Source organism: Schistocerca piceifrons, chromosome 4 (genome assembly GCF_021461385.2).
Source record: "Schistocerca piceifrons isolate TAMUIC-IGC-003096 chromosome 4, iqSchPice1.1, whole genome shotgun sequence".
Taxonomy (NCBI): domain Eukaryota; kingdom Metazoa; phylum Arthropoda; class Insecta; order Orthoptera; family Acrididae; genus Schistocerca; species Schistocerca piceifrons.
The window spans coordinates 515,179,271-515,204,236 of NC_060141.1; the positions used below are offsets into that span (position 1 = coordinate 515,179,271).

The 24,966-nt window shown below is 41.4% G+C and overlaps 1 protein-coding gene across 1 annotated transcript in view; it reads right to left on the reverse strand.

Annotated features, from left to right (window-relative positions):
• LOC124795957 (odorant receptor Or2-like) overlaps positions 1 to 19,165 on the reverse strand; it is a 58,576-nt gene extending 39,411 nt beyond the window's left edge. The window contains exons 1-2 of the mRNA XM_047260037.1: positions 18,345 to 19,165; positions 5,599 to 5,698 (exon numbers count right to left, since the gene is read on the reverse strand). Coding sequence (XP_047115993.1) covers positions 5,599 to 5,698; positions 18,345 to 19,165 — 921 coding nt within the window. The remainder of the gene's footprint in view (positions 1 to 5,598; positions 5,699 to 18,344) is intronic.
• Between the last annotated feature and the right edge of the window lie 5,801 nt (positions 19,166 to 24,966).

The following is a 24,966-nucleotide window of genomic DNA, read 5'->3' on the forward strand; positions in this document are numbered from 1 at the left end:
TACTGCACACAGAATAGGGAATTGTCTGAAAATACGACGTTGTAGCACTCCTTGAAGATTCCATGCAACAAATGTCATATTGGCGACATGTGCACTATATGCCTGGTTACGCAAACGATCAGCATTTCAGTGAAGCTACACAAAGTAAGCAGGAGTAAAGAAAACCAGAATATATGTAAAAGGAAAGATTAATACGAGCTCCTCCCGCTCAAGGGATGTCTACTGGCCACCGTGCCATCGACTGCCTTGCGGCGTCACGCGGAGCCTCAAAAAGCAACGCAAGACCCCATGTCGCCCACGCTGTTCTGCCACACCTCGACACAGAGCTCATTAGACTGTTAACTCGGCCAGCATAATCCACAGGTTTCATACTGAGTGAAAATGTCTGCTCTTGAGTCTCTGAGACACTGGCATGCTAACACTTGCTGGTCTCTGTGAGTGATGAACTTTGGAATATAGAATCAAAAGACGTACCTATATGTGACAATAGCCCTAGCAATACCAAGGGGGGATGGGGGGGCGGGGGGTTACTTTATGCCCACCTTATAAAACAGTGAAATCTACTAAGAGACTTTATTTTTTAAAATTTTGTAAAAAATGTTTATCGTCTTTAATGAAGTCCTCTTCCAGATTCTATGATTTTTTTGACTTCCCACAACAGTCGTCTTACTCCGCAAATAATAGCATTACGTGACCTTACAACACATGGACATTATATTTCTCTAGGTTGATAGCAACACTTCCTATGGAGGAATTACAAGCTAACATTACAAACTAATAGGAAACACATATCTCAAGAACTGAAAGATATCTCAAGAGGAGAATTATATTCTACTAAATTTGCTTTCAGTGACACTGGTACTGGAAACATTCCAATGTCAATTGCCCGTGAAAAACCCAGAGGAATCTGCTGTTTGTATCGTCTCAACATTATGACGCTGCAATTGGTTCTCCTACTGACACTAAGAAGAAAGCAGTTATCCATTTATATTATAATGAGACTAAAGGTGGCGTTGACACGTTAGCTCAAATTATGAGGAAATATTCAACTAAGAGGGCTACAAGAAGGTGGCCGCTGTCTGTTTTCTATACTATTGTGGCCATAGCAGCGATAAATAGTTATACACTATTTTTGTTGAACTTCCCGGATTGGAATAGGAAAAAACCTAGTAAGCGACAACTTTTCTTTTCAAGAACTGGGAATACAGCTCACGAAACCATACATTGCAGAAAGGGCTACAAATATTGCAAGATTGCCAAAGCCTGTAGTTTCAAGTACGGAGGGTATTCTCGGACGGAAAATCAAGCAGAAATTCGTACAAAGGAAGCTTATGGAGTTAAAGGTAGACGACATTTGTGTGTTAGTGAAAGCCGTTCAAAAGTAGAAAAGTACAACAAAGGGAACAAAACAACAACAATCTGCAACAATTGTAAGAGGTACACATGTGGTAAACACAGCAAAAAAACTGTTGTATGGCCGGCCGGTGTGGCCGAGCGGTTCTAGGCGCTTCAGTCCTGAACCGCGCGTCTGCTACGGTCGCAGGTTCGAATCCTGCGTTGGGCGTGGATGTGTGTGATGTCGTTAGGTTGGTTAGGTTTAAGTAGTTATAAGTTCCAGGGGACTGATGACCTCAGATGTTAAGTTCCATAGTGCTCAGAGCCATTTGAACCATATTTTGAACTGTTGTATGTTCCAAGGGTGAAGTAGATTTCGAAGAAATTGGTGAATAATTCTTCTCACAAAGAAGTTTTTGTAATATTTTTTCATTTTAGTAAAGTGTAACTCAACAGTACTACAACTACTTTTATTACCAACATTTGTCAAGATAATTAGACTTAGCAAATTTAAACGACTAAGTAAGTGAAAGATATAAAATGCATTTTTGAAAACAATTTTAAAAGAAATATTCAAGTTCTGGATCCTGATTATGCATCAATAGACCTTTCAAAAGTATGTTAATAATGCAATCCAAGAACAATTAATGAATTTTCCTCATTTTTAAAATTTTTTATGATGGGGTCAACACACATTACCCCGCCCACTCCTTAGTAATACAGGTTACTGAAAATGGCTTGGTATTGCGAGGGTTAAGGTCAGTTCGAATCGATACCCAGACAGGTTCGAGCCACTGTTACTGAGAGAGGAGAAATTTCTGCATACTATTTGCACCCCATGTACTCTCAGATCTACTACAAATTTATTCATGTATTCTTGTCACTATACTGTATACTTACAATAAGTAAAACTTCGTTATTTATTGTCCCTCCTGGTGCTGCACTTCACTGAACGGCTGTGTGTACAGGGTGACCCAGCTGCTCCTACCTGTGAATTTTTCGTAACCTGTAAGGCCTTCGAAATCCACATGCGAGATCTTCGTACTCTCTCGTTCGCTACGTGCAAACTATCAGCCTTACAGAAAAAAAATTAACAGGAGATTTTTGTAGGAAATTTAATTTAGTTAAATTATGTATGGGGATACATTTTTGCTAGAGGTCGCAGCTTTCGAAATATTCAAGCAAAACGTACAAAAGTGACCTTCAAATAAGTTTTTCTTGAATAACTCGGAAACTATGGACTCTAGGGGAAAGATGTCCCAGTATTAAATAGAACTATTTTAAATTTCCGAGAAAAATCTCCTGTTCATTTTTTCTGTAGGACTAACACTTTGTGCATAGCAAGTGAGAGAATATGCCAATCTCACACATGATTTTTGAAGGCGTTGTGGGCTGCTTAAAACCAATAGGCATGAATAGCTGAATCATTGTATAGAGACCTGAGCGTATGAACATGTGATTTAGATCTATAAAGGAGATGTTTAAGATACTCTACTCATCCATTGATCATACTAACACTTCCATTATACACATCAAAAGAAGTTTTCCACAACTCTGGTTCCCAGAACTCCTGAAGATAGACGTTGACTGTGGATATTGTATCACAGACACAGTCTCTTTGACTGTAAAGAAATGTCACTAAACCCACCCATAGATGTAAAAAATCATGCATGAGCAACGCCTTAGACGGATGGAGTCCGACAGCAGATCAGTTCCAGACATTCCACCAGGAAGTACACTGCTCGTGTTGTTTGTTGTTCAACCATGCCTAGACGGTCAATACCGCGGTTCGATCGTAGCCGCATTGTTACTTTGTGCCGGGAAGGGTTCTCAACCAGGGAAGAGTCCAGGCGTCTCGGAGTGAACCAAAGCGATGTTTTTCGGACATGGAGGAGATGCAGAGAGACAGGAACTGTCGATGACATGCCTCGCTCAGGCTGCCCAAGGGCTACTACTGCAGTGGATGACCCCTACCTACGGATTGAGTCTTGGAGGAACCCTGACAGCAAAGCCACTGTGTTGAATAATGTTTTTCGTGCAGCTACAGGACGTCGTGTTACGACCCAAACTGTGTGCACGGCGAGGTCTGTCTTTGCAACCACGGCATCATGCAGCGCGGTAAAGATGGGCCCAACAACATGCCGAATGGACGACTCAGGATTGGCATCACGTTCTCTTCACCGATGAGTGTCGCATATAGCTTCAACCAGACAATTGTCGGAGACGTGTTTGGAGGCAACCTGGTCGGGCTGAACTCCTTAGACACACTGTCCAGCGAGTGCAGCGAGGTGGATGTTCCCTGCTGTTTTAGGGTGGCATTATGTGGGGCCGACGTACGCCGCTGGTGGTCATGGAAGGCGCCTAGCAGCTGTACGATACATGAATGTCATCCTCCGACCGATAGTGCAACCATATTGGCAGCGTATTTGCGAGGCATTCGTCTTCAAGGACGACAATTCGCGCCCCCATCGTGCATATCTTGAGAATGACTTCCTTCAGGATAAAGACTCCGCTCGACTAGAGCGGCCAGCTTGTTCTCCAGACGTGAACCCTATCGAACATGTCTAGGATAAATTGAAAAGGGCTGTTTATGGACGACGTGACCCACCAACCACAGTGAGGGATCTACGCCGAATCGCCGTTGAGGAGTGGGACAATCTGGACCAACAGTGCCTTGATGAATTTGTGGATAGTATGCCACGACGAATACAGCCATGCATCAATGCAAGAGGACGTGCTACTGGGTGTTAGAGGTACCGGTGTGTACAGCAATCTGGACTACCACCTCTGAAGGTCTCGCTGTATGGTGGTACAACATGTAATGTGTGGTTTTCATGAGCAATAATAAGGTCGTAAATAATGTTTATATTGATCTCTATTCCAATTTTCTGAACAGCTTCCGGAACTCTCGGCACCGAGGTGATGCAAAACTTTTTTTGATGTGTGTATTAAAATCTGATATGCTCTCGTGTACTTTCATTTTATTTCAATTATTTATCTGAATAATCAACATTGGGCTAATAAAACTGCCTATAATTGTAAAAGGGGATAACATCGTTGTCAGTATGAACGTATGTAGGCCTAACTGTAGTGTTGTACTGAATATAATAAAACGTATTAAAATCTGTACGAAAATGAATTTAAATCACGCCGAAAAATTTTAGAACTTAGGCAATTCTGTCAATACCGTACAACGTTGCGTATAATTTAGTCCTAAAAAGTTAACTTTTTGTATCATGAGAGTGATAAATACATGGTTACCTAAAATTTAGAAGCGTTAATATTTCTGCACATACATATTTGCACCAAATGTTCGTAATTGCCAATATGATCTTTTAAAAGAGTTCTCCTTTTTGTATCAGTTTTTGTTGTTACTCCTAGTTCAACGTTTCCTTCCACTGATTAAAGAAATTTTTATTTTAAAATGGAATTAGTGGGTACATACAGCATTATATGGGCCTGTTGAATTCTATATTTACAGTGGCATGTGTAAATAAAAAATGGTTCAAATGGCTCTAAGCAATATGGGACTTAACATCTGAGGTCATCAGTCCCCTAGACTTAGAACGACTTAAACCTAACTAACCTAAGGACATCACACACATCCATGCCCGAGGCAGGATTCGAACCTGCGACCGTAGCAGCAGCGCAGTTCCGGACTAAAGCGCCTAGAACCGCTCGGCCACAGCGGCCGGCGATGTGTAAATCAAAGTTACTTATTAACGAGTAAGACAAGTGCCTCACTACACAGAAGTTCAGATATGTAGCTTCTGATCTTCTATCCTGCATACCAAAGAATGTGACCAAAGATGCTCTTTAAGATTGTACGACACTCGTTAAGTTGTTACCCATTCCCAAACGATAAACGGCGCTCTAAAGGTTGCACAACTTACTTCTTAAATGTTGCAGAGGTTGAAAATACCGCTTCAGTTGTAAGTTACTTTATTTTGACACGACCGGTTTCGGATTGTTACAAGCCCATCCTCCCCGTAGCTGTGCTGTGGTCCCCGAGCGCCGCGTGTACCAGGCGCGGTGTGCTGCCTATGAGCGCATAGGCAACACACCGCGCCTTATACACTTGGAGATCGGGGACCGCAGCACAGCTACGGGGAGGATGGACTTGTAACAATCCGAAACCGGTCGTGTCAAAATAAAGTAAATTACAACTGAAGCTGAAGCGGTATTTTCAACCTCTGCTATAATACTCAGTTGCGGAAATTCTTCCAACAGGAAGCATTCACTATGAAAAACAATGGTACTCACATATGCCGCTGGAAAAATCATCATACAACCGTTGAACACTCCGATGGCCAACTGCATCATTGCTATAGGGTTCATAACACTTTCTAGGTACCCGATAAACCTGTAAACATAAAAACATTTGCATTACGTCAATGGAAATAAAGAGTAATTCTTTGGATTAGTTTCTGAGTTTATGAAGGAATGTACAACGCTCACTCGTAGTTGAAAAGTTTTGGTACAAAAATAGTTTGGGAATGAAGTGGAGACACGAAGTAGGAATTGAGAAAACATTAAAAAGTATGAATGAGCAAAGAAATCTGTGAATAAACGTTGCCCGAAGACAGGGTTATTAAGATACCTTCCAAGCCATGCAAGAATTGACAAGTAGGAATTTGAGGCCGGCCGGAGTGGCTGTGCGATTCTAGGCGCTACAGTCTGGAACCTAGCGACCGCTACGGTCGCAGGTTCGAATTGTGCCTCAGACATAGATGTGTGTGATGTCCTTAGGTTAGTTAGGTTTAATTAGTTCTAAGCTCTAGGCGACTGATGACCTCAGAAGTTAAGTCGCATAGTGCTCAGAGCCATTTGAACCATTTTTAGGAATTTGAAGGGACTGTTGTAGTGCCCCATTTTCAGTTTTTCGCGTTTTGTAGGACCTTTCCCAGCGTTTCGTTTGTACCAGCATCAGTCAACATGGAAACGAATACCCTTACTTGTAACACTTAAGTAATAACTGTTTGTTGCGTAAGGGAAGATGTCAAGAACAGAGACGCGCTTAATATCATAGCCGTGACCCCTGGTAAGATCGCAGTTACGTCAGGCTGCGAGCTTCAGGTAATCTTGGGTAATAAACAAACATCGCTGCTAAAAGGGATCTGTATATGTATATGCATCAATGTCTAGTATGCGGTTTACCTTTTATTTAGCGTCCAGATCGGACGCATGTTTAGTGAAAGCGAGCAACAGCACTTTTTATTGCCCGAGTAAATAGCGTCTAAATCATTTGATTTGTAACGAACAGTTGTGCTGGTTAGGGTTGAAAATGGAGTAGCAAAAATTGCTCCCAAAACAGATTACATATAACTGATAAACTTTTTGTTTGATACATAGGAAGTGGTGACTTTGAATAGATTTTTTCAATCCTCCTTTTCTAGAGAATCGTCGAGTCAAAAGTATAATGATAATAAATTGTATATGTCTTGATACGCTCGAAGCCGGCCGTTGTGGCCGAGCGGTTCTAGGCGCTACAGTCTGGAACCGCGCGACCGCTACGGTCGCAGGTTCGAATCCTGCCTCGGGCATGGATGTGTGTGATGTCCTTAGGTTAGTTAGGTTTAATTCGTTCTAAGTTCTAGGGGACTGATGACCACAGATGTTAAGTCCCATAGTGCTCAGAGCCATTTGAACCATTTTTGATAGGCTCGAGGATGTGGATCTACAAAAGTACAGGTTATGATAGCAAATTGCATCAACTTGCCAATTCAGAACGCTATTCATAGGTATAAGCGATATTTGCATTAAATTATACATTTTGTCTGAAACAAAACTGTTGTGTTACTATTGTAACTAAAAGTGGTCCCGAGTTGTGGACAGTTGAAATTTCCTGTATGTATCTGAAATATTAACTGAATAGTTATAATTAGTTACATGTAAAGTTTGTAGCTCCAGACACAACGACTTATTAAATACTTCCGCTGCCTAACTAATAGTTAAACGGTTTCACAAATCAAAACGCCCTAACAGCAAAATCAGTTTTACCAAGGAGTCTAGAAATATTCCATACTACTTTTTTTTCTTAAATTCAGCCAGAGGCGTTATTTTCGGGCTCTAGTTTACGTAAAAGGGAAAGAGAAGTTTGGAGTAGCTGGTTTGTCATAAACTGACACTGCAGTAGCAACGACGACCAAGAATACAATACGATAAAATAAATAACAACAACCAGCAGTGAGATCAATTGTGTTTATTCCCATTAATTTTGTATGTAATACAAGCGCGGAAGCGATGTTTTTCTGTAAACTTACATCCATTTGTCATAGTAAACCTGCCGAGGTTAGCCGTCGTGGCTTGTTGGGTTGGGTTGTCGCGCAAAGGCAGGTGGAACGCTCCACAGTACAGATGAATTGCTGTAAGGCAGAGAAAAGAATGGTATCGTACACAATACGTCTGTTATCTAATCAATACATAGGTAATGACAAAGTCGAATCAATTTAGATATGCAGCGACGTCAAAGCTATCGAGGCATTTAAAACTGTACAAGAATGAAGAACGTTAATTACAATATTCCTTTCTAGTATTCGATGTAACTTCTTCTGCTGAACCTTATTCAGAATATGTAAAGTTTCAAAGGAAGGTTCATAATATTCCTTGTACAGCTCCGACTGGTTTGTGCGGAAAAATGTATGTAAGGCCCTACGTTATGAAAGTGATAACACTACTTGACTGAGAAATAAAGTTGAGCGTTCGGAAAAAAAATGTGCTTTCTTGTTCACGCATTACGACCACCATCACTATGTTCTTCAGACCAGAAATATGTAAGTGACATACATGTATTACATTTACAAAATATTTAGGCCAATCAACACAATGAATGTGGACAAGCTATCCGCACGGAAAGGGCAACACAAATGAAAATGAGACAGTTGGTAAAAAAGTAAGTAAACTGTTTATTATGTCGAAAGTAATAGCCACAACTGTTAGTACAGTTATACCACTGTGAGACAAGACGGTTATTGCCTGCATGGAAAAAGTTTACGATTGCCTACGCAACCATGTATGTTGCTGGGCGTGCTTCTCTTCTTCCGAAGCAAATCGGTGGCCACGAATGTCTTTCTGCAGGGCTCTAAACATAAAGGAATCGCATGGGGAGACATGGTAACACTATGGACGATGCGTAGGAGTTTGCCACAGAAATTCCTGCAACGTGAACGGGACAACCTTGGCAACATGTAGTCTGCAAGATCCCCTCGCTTCTAAACTGATACTGTTATTACTCAGCTTAGCCGCGAGTCCGTAGAGGGTGATATATGTGACTTACAGTATAACTGGTCAGCATTTCCACCCGGAATTTGCGAGTATAAGTCGAACCTTCCTTGATCCGCCTTGGTGGGTCGTGTCGTCGGATTTCCTCCTACCTGTGCGCGGTGCAGCTCTCGTAAATGTCATCCTGTGCAGATTCTTCATTGGCGCATTGGATGTTTCTGTCGGTGGAAGCTAATTATCTGAAATTGCTGTCGATCAACTTTGAGGTATCTATTTACTCGAAATTAACAAAAAATGGTTCAAATGGCTCTGAGCACTATGGGACTTAACATCTATGGTCATCAGTCCCCTAGAACTTAGAACTACTTAAACCTAACTAACCTAAGGACATCACACACATCCATGCCCGAGGCAGGATTCGAACCTGCGACCGTAGCAGTCGCGCGGTTCCGGACTGAGCGCCTAGAACCGCTAGACCACCGCAGCCGGCTCGAAATTAACATTCAGAATGCCGTAATATCACTTTTTTTACTATTAGATCAATAATGAAACACTCACAAGTCCCATCCACTTGTTTTGCTTACGCTGCAGAATTTTCGCTGGGAAGCCCTTACACACATTCCATACAGTACTGATTACTCCCCGTGCGATGTACATATTTAGAGCCCTGAAGTAACACGTTCGTTGCCGTCGATTTGGTTCGGAAGAAGAGGTGTATGCCTAGCTACAATCATGGTTCCGTAGACGATTACAAACACATTTCCATGAAGTCACGGACCGTCTTGTCTCACTGTGGGATAAATGTATTAACAATTAGAGTGATTACTTTTGAAATAATAAACAGTTTACTTACTTTTTTGCCATCTGTCTCGTATTCATCTGACTTCCTCTTATATGTCCATACTCCGGTAGTCACTTTATGGGCGACGACTATCAGTTACCTCCTTTCGTGTTTGCTTGATAATGGTGGGCAGGAAGAAAACTCATAAAATTTCTCTGATTTTTCTGTCATGGAGGGAAGTTATATCTTGTTTTACATTTCTTGGAACCAACATCTTCGTAATTTCTATGGTAAACCTCTCCGTGTCGCACAATTGCTCTCAAATAACGTGAAGCTCTCATGGTGAACGAACATGTGTTGGCGTCAGGAAGGTCATCCGGCCAGTAACTGTCACTAACACCGCCTCAACTCATGTAACAAGGCTACTCCGTAGAGAAACGTAAAACGTCAAGGAAGAAGAGGAACTAGAATACCCGGAAAACAAATTCGCTGTAAACTTTGCTCACTGCTGCAAGTATCCATTTCACATTCTGGCAGTAGAGAGCGCGGAGATGTGAAATGGGACGTTATATCAGTCGTGGATAAGATAAACTGTCACTGTTACTGTTTGGTAGAGTACTGTGATACTCAGTTAGTTCCTTAAAGCGGATGCTCGGAAATAGCTTGAACGACATCCTAATATTGTGCTTGACTGTGTGATCCATATAGTTAGACTAACATAATGCACGCTCCGCACAGAAAGCAGGAAAGACAACGACACACGTTTTCTTTCCTCTCGTGTATCTTTTTTTGTTTATTTATTTGCAACATGCTCCATTACAATATTTGTAATATTTGTACTGTATGATGATGATGATGATGATGATGATAATGACGAGAGAAAGGAGAGGGTGAAGCCCGGCAGCAGCACATAGACTACTCCTCGCGAAAAGCACCAAGGGGACCGTCAAGATTAACGTACCTATCCGACGGACGGATCGCTATCAACAGCGTCAAATGCCCTCACTTCATGAGACACTACGGAGAGATCTGGTATTTAAACCTGGTCAATAGCACAAAGTCTTGTGATCAAGAGCCTTACCACCACTACCTATTCTCCCGTTGCTGGCCAAATATTACAGTGAAACTCACGTGAATTAGACATGAGAAAAAAGACTTAACTTGGAAACATTCCAAAACAGACGCCATGTTCTTCACGATACGTAGACAATATCAAGAATAAGTTCCCAACGGGAAAATGGTAATTTTCAATAGAATAAGTTCCAAACGGGGAAAATAGTAATTCTCAACTATAGCGGAGGGTTAGAAGGTAATATTTGATAGTTTCATTTACCATAGAAGTCAACAGGGTGAGTAGAAAGATCCGTGACCAAGGACTGGAAAGTTGCACAGGTCACACCAATATTCAAGAAAGGTAGTAGGAGTAATCCACTAAATTACAGGCCCATATCGTTAACGTCGATATGCAGCAAGATTTTGGAACATATATTGTGTTCGAACTTTATGTATTACCTCGAAGAAAACGGTCTATTGACATACACTCAACTTGGGTTTCGAAAACATTGTTCCTGTGAAACACCACTACTTCTTTATTCACATGAAGTGTTGAGTGCTATTGACAAGAGATTTAAGATCGATTCGGCATTTCTGGATTTCCGGAAGGCTTTTGACACTGTACCACACAAGCAGCTCGTAGCGAAATTGCGTGCTTATGGAATATCGTCTCAGTTATGTGACTGGATTTGTGATTTCCTGTCAGAGAGGTCGTAGTTCGTAGTAACTGATGGCATGTCATCGAGTAAAACAGAAGTGATTTCTGGCGTGCCCCAAGGTAGTGTTATATACCATTTGCTGTTCCGTATCTATATAAACGATTTGGGAGACAATCTGAGCAGCCGTCTTCGGTTGGTTGCAGATGACGCTGTCGTTTATCGACTAATAAAGTCATCAGAAGATCAAAACAAACTGCAAAACGATTTAGAAAAGTTATATGAATGGTGCGAAAAGTGGCAGATGACCCTAAATAAGGAAAAGTGTGAGGTCATCCACATGAGTGCTAAAAGGATCTCGTTAAACTTCGGTTACACGATAAATCAGTGTAATCTACAAGCGGTAAATTCAGCTAAATACCGAGGTATTACATTTACGAACAACTTAAAATGGAAGGAACACATAGAAAATGTTGTGGGGAAGGCTAATCAAAGACTGCGTTTTATTGGCAGGACACTTACCAGATAGGACCGACGGAGTACGTCGAAAAAGTTCAAAGAAGGGCATCACGTTTTGTATTATCGCGAAATATGGGAGAGAGTGTCACAGAAATGATAGAGGATTTGGGCTGTAAATCATTAAAACAAAGGCGTTTTTCGTTGCGACGGAATCTTCTCACGAAATTCCAATCACCAACTTTCTCTTCCGAATGCGAAAATATTTTGTTAACACCGACCTAGATAGGGAGGAATGATTACCAGGATAAAATAAGGGAAATTACAGCTCGTACGGTAAGATATAGGTGTTCATTCTTTCTGCACGCTATACGAGATTGGAATAATAGAGAATTGTGAAGGTGGTTCGATGAACCCTCTGCCAGGCACTTAAATGTGATTAGCAGAGTATCCATGTGGATGTAGATGTAGATGTACATGTAGAAACTGAAGAAAGTGTCTTCATCGCAGTAGAAGTCACAAATCGTTCAAATTACCGTCTGCTGCCTCATTGCAGGAGAAATAACTAATCGTTCAAATTACGATCTGCCCACTAGTGGATGGTGAAGCTCCGATGGGACAATTATTACACAGTTTTATACTGCATGCCACTACAGCATTTGCGTTGTCAGAATTTACAATACTTTTTCATGATAACCTCAATTATCAGCATCCCTCCAAAGAGCTGTCTCATACAAGCATCCAAAAATGGCTGCAAAACTTCGGCGAAGGACGTTTACGGCCTGTTGACCGTTTACTGCTTCTTATACGCTCCTCCGTATCACCACAAAACACTTACATTATGAAGGGGACTTTTTGCTCTGCCTTTCTTGATAGATATTAAGCTTTAAATTTACCTATAGAAGAATCCTATTAAGAATGGTATGGTGGCATACAGAACGTCTCAAAATGCTGCACTCTTCAAAAACATAACTCCTGCACACGGTGGACAATGCTGACAGACCTCAAACATACGCAGTAGGAGTGCTCCACACGAACCGATTACCTACAAGCGCTTTAAAATTAGATCAGAAAACCTCTGAGAGTTTCGCCCTTCTCCGCACCAAAAAACTCATACAATCATTCACATAGTTCCAAATTTACAGTTGGAATACCACCCTCCACACTCGGTGTGGAACGTATAACGTAAAACATAGACAAAGCTCATTGTTACATTGTCATGCAGCCTTTCCAAAACTACTTTTTTTTTACGATAGCACAGCTAGAAGTTTGACAGCTGTAGTCCAGAGGTGTTCCTGCATGCAAAAAAAAAAAAAAAAAAAAAAAAAAAAAAAAAGAGATTTCAAATGTTTTTAAAGGATGTATTTGTTTGACATTCTACGTACACAAGACGGAGAGAAGGAGCCTAGATAGCAGATGCCTGGAACTAGATTCACTCCGTAACCGGCCGTCCGTTGTGGCCGAGCGGTTCTAGGCGCTTCAGTCCGGAACCGCGCTGCTGCTACAGTCGCAGGTTCGAATCCTGCCTCGGGCATGGATGCGTGTGATGTCCTTAGGTTAGTTAGATTTAAGTCGTTCTAAGTCTAGGGGACTGATGACCTCAGATGTTAAGTCCCATAGTACTCAGAGCCATTTGAACCATTTGAACCACTCCGTAACCAACCTGCAACAAACAACAGTGCATATGAGAGAATTGCACCATTGACGTGTATCGTGGAAAATATTAGTTTGCAGGTGTAAATCGACGTGAACTTCGTTGTTTCTTTATCCGCTCAAAATCGACCCGCAGAAATTTGTTGTGCTTCCTGCGCATCGTATATCAGTCCACGATCGGAACGCAAAGAAAGTTTTCGTTGCTTATACAGCAGAACGAGCGGTCACGCAGCTCTTAGTGTTTCCGGGCTGCACATGCGACTATGTTACATTTCAGTCGTTTACTTGGCCGGACAGAAGAATCTGAAAGAATGTGAGACAGGCGGACGAGCTTACGTGCATTTTAAATGGATAACATATTTCTAATTCTGCGACAAGCAGATCTTAGGACACGAAACTTCCTGGCAGATTAAAACTGTGTGCCCGACCGAGACTCGAACTCGGGACCTTTGCCTTTCGCGGGCAAGTGCTCTACCAACTGAGCTACCGAAGCACGATTCACGCCCGGTACCCACAGCTTTACTTCTGCCAGTATCTCGTCTCCTACCTTCCAAACTTTACAGAAGTTCTCCTGCGAACCTTGCAGAACTAGCACTCCTGAAAGAAAGGATATAGCAGAGACATGGCTTAGCTACAGCCTGGGGGATGTTTCCAGAATGAGATTTTCACTCTGCAGCGGAGTGTGCGCTGATATGAAACTTCCTGGCAGATTAAAACTGTGTGCCCGACCGAGACTCGAACTCGGGACCTTTGCCTTTCGCGGGCAAGTGCTCTACCAACTGAGCTACCGAAGCACGACTCACGCCCGGTACCCACAGCTTTACTTCTGCCAGTATCTCGTCTCCTACCTTCCAAACTTTACAGAAGTTCTCCTGCGAACCTTGCAGAACTAGCACTCCTGAAAGAAAGGATATAGCGGAGACATGGCTTAGCCACAGCCTGGGGGATGTTTCCAGAATGAGATTTTCACTCTGCAGCGGAGTGTGCGCTGATATGAAACTTCCTGACAGATTAAAACTGTGTGCCCGACCGAGACTCGAACTCGGGACCTTTGCCTTTCGCGGGCAAGTGCTCTACCAACTGAGCTACCGAAGCACGACTCACGCCCGGTACCCACAGCTAAGCCATATCTCCGCTATATCCTTTCTTTCAGGAGTGCTAATTCTGCAAGGTTCGCAGGAGAACTTCTGTAAAGTTTGGAAGGTAGGAGACGAGATACTGGCAGAAGTAAAGCTGTGGGTACCGGGCGTGAGTCGTGCTTCGGTAGCTCAGTTGGTAGAGCACTTGCCCGCGAAAGGCGAAGGTCCCGAGTTCGAGTCTCGGTCGGTCACACAGTTTTAATCTGCCAGGAAGTTTCATATCAGCGCACACTCCGCTGCAGAGTGAAAATCTCATTCTGGAAACATCCCCCAGGCTGTGGCTAAGCCATGTCTCCGCTATATCCTTTCTTTCAGGAGTGCTAGTTCTGCAAGGTTCGCAGGAGAACTTCTGTAAAGTTTGGAAGGTAGGAGACGAGATACTGGCAGAAGTAAAGCTGTGGGTACCGGGCGTGAGTCGTGCTTCGGTAGCTCAGTTGGTAGAGCACTTGCCCGCGAAAGGCAAAGGTCCCGAGTTCGAGTCTCGGTCGGGCACACAGTTTTAATCTGCCAGGAAGTTTCATATCAGCGCACACTCCGCTGCAGAGTGAAAATCTCATTCTGGAAACATCCCCCAGGCTGTGGCTAAGCCATGTCTCCGCTATATCCTTTCTTTCAGGAGTGCTAGTTCTGCAAGGTTCGCAGGAGAACTTCTGTAAAGTTTGGAAGGTAGGAGACGAGATACTGGCAGAAGTAAAGCTGTGGGTACCGGGCATGAGTCGTGCTTCGGTAGCTCAGTTGGTAGAGCACTTGCCCGCGAAAGGCAAAGGTCCCGAGTTCGAGTCTCGTTCGGGGACACAGCTTTAATCTGCCAGGAAGTTTCATATCAGCGCACACTCCGCTGCAGAGTGAAAATCTCATTCTGGAGATCGTAGGACATTTTGCTTCGGCATTCTTAAAAATAACGTCTTTTTTGCAAACATATTTCGAGATATTTGAGCCCAGTTAGCCCCCGCAAATTAAAATCTCTCTGTCTCAATATACTGAAGAATATCAGTAAATTCCAGTTACCTACCAACACAGCACGAATGGCAGTTTACGTAGAAAACGAATGAATCCGCGACTAAAATGTAAAAGCGGGTGTTTCCTTTATTTAGCACCTCTGAGTACTTCAATTTGACTTTAGTAACATTAATATGACAGAAAACACGGGCACGGATAATAAATAGGTTGGCATGCGCTGCAGACAGTATAGAAAGTATTCATTATTCATCAGTGTCACTCTTGTGCGAATAAATTTACATGATGCAATCTGTTACTCTCGGCATTTGTCGGACAGTTTCACTTATGAAATCGTTTCGTGTTATCACTCGAGTTGCATTGTCGCCTTGAAGTTCCGTTGCAACGAGATTCCTACTCGTGACCATCAGAGAAAGTTATTTCTCTAGATTATAAGGTAGGATACTCGTTGAAGGGTATGTTCTACACATCGCTGCATCTCGACTCATAACGTGATAAGATTTCGTAAATCTCTACCTCTTTGCAGTGTAACTCACTTCATAAATAAGTCCCAAGCTTTGTTACTGTTCGAAAACAGGTAAGAAAACGCAATATGGCTGAAGCAGTTGCCCAGAAGGGAATTTGATTTCCGCTTCTCCAAGTCAAATGCGTCAAATACTTGTCGATTCTGATTCCAATGACCACAGAAATTTTCTTTGGGTCGTCATCTAACAACATGATCGATTGTCGTCAGATTCAGTAGTTGCACAAGAACTTCAAATGGATGCGGTATTGAAGTATTATTATCAAAGAGTTTCAAACATCTTTTAAGGATTATGAACACACATATTTTCGTTACCCATGAAACCTCGCTGAGAAATTCTGTCAAAATGTAGCGTATGTGCGCTGTCCACATATCCATTCTCCCGTTGCACGGTCTCTTTTAAGTAGGAGCAAGTCGCGCCCAGAGAAGCAACCACATAATATAGGTAATTCTAATAAACTGTGATTTACATAGCAAAGTTTATCAGACGGTACATTACCATACCATTACTTGGAGATAAAACTAATAAAGATTTTGCCTCACATGAAATTTTCAAAGTCATAGTTATTTAAAAACCGTTTACTATTTTCTGAATCCTTTTGTAGACAGTGTAAGTCACTCAAAGCGTCAACACGAAAAGTGGTAGCAAGCAAGATAAACATTCAAAATTACAGTTAGTTGAGGTCACTGTTCTCTCTCTTGACTTGCAGAACATATGAGTCATTTAAAATGACAACATTGAAACGGGAAAAAAGGCTGGAAGCAAAAAGTTCTCTCTAGCTCTATGGGTGAGGCGTTCCAGGCATCTGAAACTTAGTCCCACCTACTCGTCTAATGTACGTAGCATGTCGAATAAATATATGCCCCTTAAGAAACAAGCTGGAATGTCTTATTCATATCAGAGAAGCATCTTTGGGTTGTTACTGTTCGTTTTTATATCTGTGATGAAAAGTCGGTTTTGTAAAGATCTGAATGATGGCGTAGCTATGAAGTTCATGTTTAACGCATTCAGTTCTCGGGAAACTAAGTAGACTGTTGTGTTAATTGAAATAGTAGGGTAAGGTGAACTTGCAAATGTATTAATTCGTAAGGTACAGTGGAGAGATTCCCATGTGGCTTTTTATGACATAATTTGAGGTACATTTGTTTGTTTCGCGTACTACGAGGAAAAATTTTCTATTTGGTGATTACAGTATTTTGAGATAGCATTTCAGTTCCTTTAGAATATCTCTTGGCACTGTTATGGCGCAGTTATGTATAAGATTTACATCTTTATGTAACACACAACTTTTAAAAGATATCTGTTAACTTAGACGCGAAATGGTTTCTATCGAACTGAAGGCAACTCCAGGTTGCAACATCCAATACAGACATAACAATCTGAGCTTCATGATTACGAACAAATACATCGATAACAATTTTTTCGGTTTGATTTGAATGTCTCAAATTTTGCACACGCAGATATTTCTGTAATAACAGAGCTATTAAGCTAAATAAGGAGCTACAGATTTCAACACAGCCATGCCGTTGAAGATAAGGCAAACCTACCAGCTGTGAATTTAAGTGCATCGTACGTGTATACAGGTATGGGACCTAAGAAAGAGCGTTCTGGGTTCCCGAGCATGCTGTTGTTAATTTCTGATAAACGATGCTTCTCATAAGAAACGACATGCTCACAACAAGCGAGTCAGCCACGCCATTTAGAGTACTGGACTTTTGCAACAGCCTGTATGTTTAACTATTATTTTAACGCTCTCAAATTCGGTGTCAGCTGTAAGATAGTCTAGGCAGAAGGGAGAAGAATATCCAGATTTTATAACTGTTTAAAAAAATCCATTTGTTTCTTGTACAGTGACAAAGACTGAGTGTTCGTTGGTATTTCATAAACATCAGGCAAGAAACCGTAATAATCCGTGTAATCAACCCAAACTGCGATTATTTTTTCATATTAGTCGATATAAATATCTTTTGTGTAAATGTTAGCAGAAAAAAAGTAGTGTGCCATCCGTATGGGTCAATCGAGATAAATGTGCTGTAACTGATGTTGGTTTTACAGGAGCCGTGGTCCTTACAGCAGTAGCATAACGTTACATCATGATTATGAGGGAATAAAAGTTAAAAAAATAATACAAATAATGGAAACAATGGAAAATCCAGGATCGAATAAGGACAATATTATGACAAAGAAAGTTTATTAATCATCATATAGTGGAGATGATGAGTCGCAGACAGGCACAACAAAAAAGCTGCCAAACAAGTAAGCTTTCGATCAAAAGACCTTCTTCTGAAATAGACAAAATACTGACGTCTGCCTAGGCCACACCAGAGACAGTGGTCGTGTGTTTATGAGTTGCGAATGTGTGTGTGTGTTTTGCCTAACTCAGAAGAAGGCCTTTTTGCCGAAAACTTACATGTTTAGCAGTCTTTTTGTTGTGGCTGTCTGCAACCCAACATCTCCACTATATGGTCAGCAGCAATCTTTCCTTTTCATAAGATTGCATTCAGTACTGCTCGTCTTTTTCTATTGGTTCCCGGAAAAACAGAAGTGTAGGTTTCTCTATATTTTGTACCTTGTGATATCCTGATGTGTGCGGATGCAAAGGCACAATTGTTTATATGCCTCAATAGCAGCCATAGACTTCTGCAACCTCTTGTTTTCATTAGACTCAAACAGTTCATTCTTGTCTGCTCTCAGAAGCTGAAGATCAGCGATGCGCTCGCTCAGAATTTTGAGCTGAGCTGAGGTGTGAAACATAACCACTATGAAGAAACTATCCATCTGCACATGGATTAAACCAACGAAAAACATCGAGATGACTTGCAACGCGTAAGACAGCTCATACGCGTACATGGGCAAGATCGTACTGTTCGTCACTGGGAGTTGCTGGAAAGGTAATCTTTTTTCGGGTGACATCAGTGGTGCAACGAACCAAATAGAGAGCAGGGAGATATTATACGCGTTGAAGGCCTTCGAGATACGAATACCGCGTCTTTGCACCTCCTCGAAGATTGCCTCGCGCGTAGACCGACTCCGTACGTACTCTCTCTGGCTGTTTACTAGCGCGTCCAGCCACCGCACCAGACGACAGTAGCCGGCCTCGTTGCAGAGGAAGAACGTCGCCTTGGTCGAACCGACGACCATTATCGACAAGCACGACAGTGCCAACGTGTAGTCCTCCAGATCGCCGCGCAACGTGCAGAGGTGGACAACGCCTTCGGCAATGTGTCCCAAGCTCAGCGCGGAGATGGTGACTGTGAAGATGCGAAACAACGGCGAACCCGACAGCGGCCACACGCCGAATGCGTGCAGCCAGCGCAGGTTGTACTGGAGAACGGACCCAGCCGCGTACTGCCACGTCAGCGGCTCCACGGCCTGTGAATCCCACTCCATGGGGAGCGACTGCCCGATAACGGGGGTTCTCCTTGCTTTCAGCTCTACCGTTCCGTATCGCCACCGGCAGCTCAGATGATGTGGGCGAGACAAGACTCCCGGCTGCGCCGTCCTCCGCACGCGGACGCTCTTATAAACGAAGAGCGGCAATCAATAGAAAAGGTCAAACCAGATTTTTTTTTGCACAGCTCGCAGGTCGCTGGACTGACCTCGCTGCGTGTTAAAGAGAATTTCTGATTAGCATAATACACTCTTGTATTTAAAAGCATATAGTGTGGCTAGGAAACCAGTTTGACGTCACTCCTATGTACACAGTTTACACCAATAGCTGTGCGAGAACGACTGTGCATCTCAAAAATTCCACGAGAGAAATCAAATGTCCCCAACGAATTAGTAATATATTGCTACACAACACGCTTCATTACAAGTATTATTCAAAGGGAATATTCCACTGCCAGCACAAATCATGCTTCTCACCGAGACAAGGAAATTCAGGAATGAATAGTTAAGTGGACTCGATTACAACAACGCGTAATTGCAAGTTGATTGTAAACACAGACTGCGTACCTCGAACCGAATCCGTCTTCTAAGCTAATTAATTAACCATTTTGAGCTACTGTTTTCTAATTGATGTCGAAGACGCAACGTTTCTCGGAATCGGTTAACTGAACGTGTATTATATTAGGATCTCCGTTTTTCCGTTCAGCAGAGTATTTCACGTAGAATTAAACGTGACGTAACAGAAGATAGGCGGTAGTAACAGAACTATACTCGTATACTCGTATATATAAATAATTTGACGCTCAGAGGACTTTCATGAATCGATTGTCTTCCACCGCTGAAATGTGGACTACTGCCAGTTCTTCCATTCGTCGGGACTAGTACTTTGGACGTAGCAGGTGTTACAATTCTTATTGAGCATTATGATTCAAGTGCCGCTACGCTGTGAAAGACAGTTCTCCTATACTTGGCCTTCTTTATTGAACTCGCAATCCTGGCACAGACGTCAACGACTGTGTTCCGTAAGTAACAATTTGCTCCTCGATGCACACTGCATGAAACGCATGTAGTATGTTTTCTTTTTGTCACTGAACTTCAACACAGTACATCCAGTTCAGAACTTGTTAGAAGTTTCCTATCAGTATATGCCTAAAATATGACGACAACCAGACAGAAGAAGTCGACAGTGTTAAATTCTTGAGATTAGACTTGCCTAATGTGCCTAAACAAATCACTATTTGAAATGCGAATGTTGACAGACGCATGTGACACAAAAATAAGAAAGCTTTTACTTTCATTCCATAATGTCACATTGGATTATTTTCAGGGTTAACACATCTAACCAAGCTAAAGTTTTGCGGATCCAAAAACTTGAAATAATAATTATTTGTGGCCTTAAGACTATCCTGCAGAGGACTGGTTTGGGAACTTTGGATATCAACTACTGCTTCTCAATATATTTTTGGTTAGTGAAATTTATCCTCAAAAATACCTCTTTTTCAAACCAACAGCTAAGTACACAAAATCAGTAAGAGAAATAAGAATAATCTTCACGAATATTCAAAGTCACTTAATTTTGTCCAAAAAGATGTCCCTTATTCAGGAACACACATTTTCAATAACTTGCTAATAAGATTGAGATTAAGAGGAGCTTATAGGGTTTTCTGGTGGCCAGATCCTTCTATTCCACTGAACAAATCCAGTGCAGTAAGCGCTCTAAAATCATATTTCTATATTGATGATGCATGGCTACAATAGCCTAAGAATTATCATATAAACTCAGTGTATTGAATATCTACATGTCTTGTGACAAGTTATTCATTACATTTTAAATGAAACATGTTTAAGATTTTTTCAACTTGTTCCACGTCCATGAGGACCATTTCACATAATATCTGTGGAAGGTACATTTGCTTATTTGTGTTTCGTCGTAAATATTTATTGTGTTTTCTTGTTTTTCTGACGTGTTGTACATCGTGGTGGATCTCCCCACTATGAATCTACTGGAACGAAAAATACATCTAATGTAATATAAACTAATCACGTTAGAAAACCCTACTTCCCGTCTTTATCCAAATAATTCTTTGTTTGCAGAAAAAAGGTAAAAGTAACATGCCCATTGCATTACAAGACACACGAGGTCTAACTGGATGCAGGTTAATTATTTACTATTATTGGCGAACAAGTCTGTTAGGACTGAGCGAAGTGTTTAGAGGTGCGCATTTGCCGTCCTTTGTGTCTGCATTTCTTTCATTATCTTCCCGTGGGCTTCTTTTTCTATTCATTCCATGTTTTTCCAGTCTTTTTCTTTGGTTTTTCCATTTGATAATCTTGCAATTGTGAATTTAGGATTTGAAGATTTCGCTGTTTATCGACATATTCTGTGCAGTCCCTGACAATTTCAGATCAGTTTTGATTTCGGCAATCCACTTCGGCGTGTCCGTTTCGGCCTTACTCCTGTCGTTAAAGAATTCGACTATCTGTTTTCTGAGTTGTCTGGGTTCATTCTTTTAATGTGTTCATAGAACTTTACTCTGCATTTTCTAATGTCACTAGGGATATTTGTGTATTGCCCAATTTCCCGATTCCCTCTGACAATGAATCGGTGTTGTTCGTCTACAAGTTTTGGACCTAGGCTTTTTTTTAGGATTTTACCTTACTCTTTCTCAATGTTTTCATTTATATTTTCCTGTTCAGTTATTGTTTCGGTTCTATAAAGACATTCTAGTTTAATTACTGCATTGTAATGTCTTAGTTTTGTGTGCTTTGAAATCCATTCCTTATTGCAGCCATTTTGGGTAAATCGTTAATGCAGTTTCCATCTTCTTGCATTGAATTTCGTTTGTCTTCTGAATGTATTAACTAAGATATTTAAAACATTTAAATTGTGAGACTCGTTTAATTTTGCTATAGTTCATCTCCATGGCGTATGTTTGTAGCAGGGCACGTATTCTGTCTTTTCAAAAGATCTCTGTAAACCAACTATTCCTATAGTTTCTTTCAGAAGTTCGGTCAGACTTTGGGCTGATGAAATGTTGCGAGTTAAGACTGCTAAATCATTTGCAAATGCTAAGTAATCTATAGATAACTTGCTTCAGCCTGAAGTTATTGTTGTTGTTGTGGTCTTCAGTCCTGTGACTGGTTTGATGCAGCTCTCCATGCTACTCTATCCTGTGCAAGCTTCTTCATCTCCCAGTACCTACTGCAACCTACATCCTTCTGAATCTGCTTAGTGTATTGATCTTTTGGTCTCCCTCTACGATTTTTACCCTCCACGCTGCCCTACAATGCTAAATTTGTGATCCCTTGATGCCTCAAAACATGTCATACCAACCGATCCCTTCTTCTAGTCAAGTTGTGCCACAAACTTCTCTTCTCCCCAATCCTATTCAATACCTCCTCATTAGTTACGTGATCTACCCACCTTATCTTCAGCATTCTTCTGTAGCACCACATTTCGAAAGCTTCTATTCTCTTCTTGTCCAAACTAGTTATCGTCCATGTTTCACTTCCATACATGGCTACACTCCATACAAATACTTTCAGAAACGACTTCCTGACACTTAAATCCATACTGGATGTTAACAAATTTCTCTTCTTCAGAAACGCTTTCCTTGCCATTGCCAGTCTACATTTTATTTCCTCTCTACTTCGACCATCATCAGTTATTTTGCTCCCCAAATAGCAAAACTCCTTTACTACTTTAAGTGTCTCATTTCCTAATCTAATTCCCTCAGCATCACCCGACTTAATTCGACTACATTCCATTATCCTCGTTTTGCTTTTGTTGATGTTCATCTTATATCCTCCTTTCAAGACACTGTCCATTCCGTTCAACTGCTCTTCCAAGTCCTTTGCTGTCTCTGACAGAATTACAATGTCATCGGCGAACCTCAAAGTTTTTACTTCTTCTCCATGAATTTTAATAGCTACTCCGAATTTTTCTTTTGTTTCCTTTACTGCTTGCTCAATATACAGATTGAATAACATCGGGGAGAGGCTACAACCCTGTCTCACTCCCTTCCCAACCACTGCTTCCCTTTCATGCCCCTCGACTCTTATAACTGCCATCTGGTTTCTGTACAAATTGTAAATAGCCTTTCGCTCCCTGTATTTTACCCCTGCCACCTTCGGAATTTGAAAGAGAGAATTCCAGTTAACGTTGTCAAAAGCTTTCTCTAAGTCTACAAATGCTAGAAACCTAGGTTTGCCTTTTCTTAATCTTTCTTCTAAGATAAGTCGTAAGGTTAGTATTGCATCACGTGTTCCAACATTTCTGCGGAATCCAAACTGATCTTCCCCGAGGTCCGCTTCTACCAGTTTTTCTATTCGTCTGTAAAGAATTCGCGTTAGTATTTTGCAGCTGTGACTTATTAAACTGATAGTTCGGTAATTTTCACATCTGTCAACACCTGCTTTCTTTGGGATTGGAATTATTATATTCTTCTTGAAGTCTGAGGGTATTTCGCCTGTCTCATACATCTTGCTCACCAGATGGTAGAGTTTTGTCATGACTGGCTCTCCCAAGGTCATCAGTAGTTCTAATGGAATGTTGTCTACTCCCGGGGCCTTGTTTCGACTCAGGTCTTTCAGTGCTCTGTCAAACTCTTCACGCAGTATCTTATCTCCCATTTCATCTTCATCTACATCCTCTTCCATTTCCATAATATTGTCCTCAAGTACATCGCCCTTGTATTGACCCTCTATATACTCCTTCCACCTTTCTGCTTTCCCTTCTTTGCTTAGAACTGGGTTGCCATCTGAGCTCTTGATATTCGTACAAGTGGTTCTCTTCTCTCCAAAGGTCTCTTTAATTTTCCTGTAGGCAGTATCTATCTTAGCCCTAGTGAGACAAGCCTCTACATCCTTACATTTGTCCTCTAGCCATCCCTGCTTAGCCATTTTGCACTTCCTGTCGATCTCATTTTTGAGACGTTTGTATTCCTTTTTGCCTGCTTCATTTACTGCATTTTTATATTTTCTCCTTTCATCAATTAAATTCAATATTTCTTCTGTTACCCAAGGATTTCTATTAGCAGTCGTCTTTTTACCAACTTGATCCTCTGCTGCCTTCACTACTTCATCCCTCAGAGCTACCCATTGTTCTTCTACTGTATTTCTTTCCCCCATTCCTGTCAATTGTTCCCCTATAGTCTCCCTGAAACTCTCTACAACCTCTGGTTCTTTCAGTTTATCCAGGTCCCATCTCCTTAAATTCTCACCTTTTGCAGTTTCTTCAGTTTCAATCTGCAGTTCATAACCAATAGATTGTGGTCAGAATCCACATCTGCCCCTGGAAATGTCTTACAATTTAAAACAATTTAAAACCTGGTTCCTAAATCTCTGTCTTACCATTATATAATCTATCTGATACCTTTTAGTATCTCCACGGTTCTTCCAGGTATACAACCTTCTTTAATGATTCTTTAACCAAGTGTTAGCTATGATTAAGTTATGCTCTGTGCAAAATTCTACAAGGCGGCTTCCTCTTCCATTTCTTCCCCCCAATCCATATTCACCTACTATGTTTCCTTCTCTCCCTTTTCCTACTGACGAATTCCAGTCACCCATGACTATTAAATTTTCGTCTCCCTTCACTACCTGAATAATTCCTTTTATCTCGTCATACATTTCATCAATTTCTTCATCATCTGCAGAGCTAGTTGGCATATAAATTTGTACTACTGTAGTAGGCATGGGCTTTGTGTCTATCTTGGCCACAATAATGCGTTCACTATGCTGTTTGTAGTAGCTAACCCGCACTCCTATTTTTTTTATTCATTATTAAACCTACTCCTGCA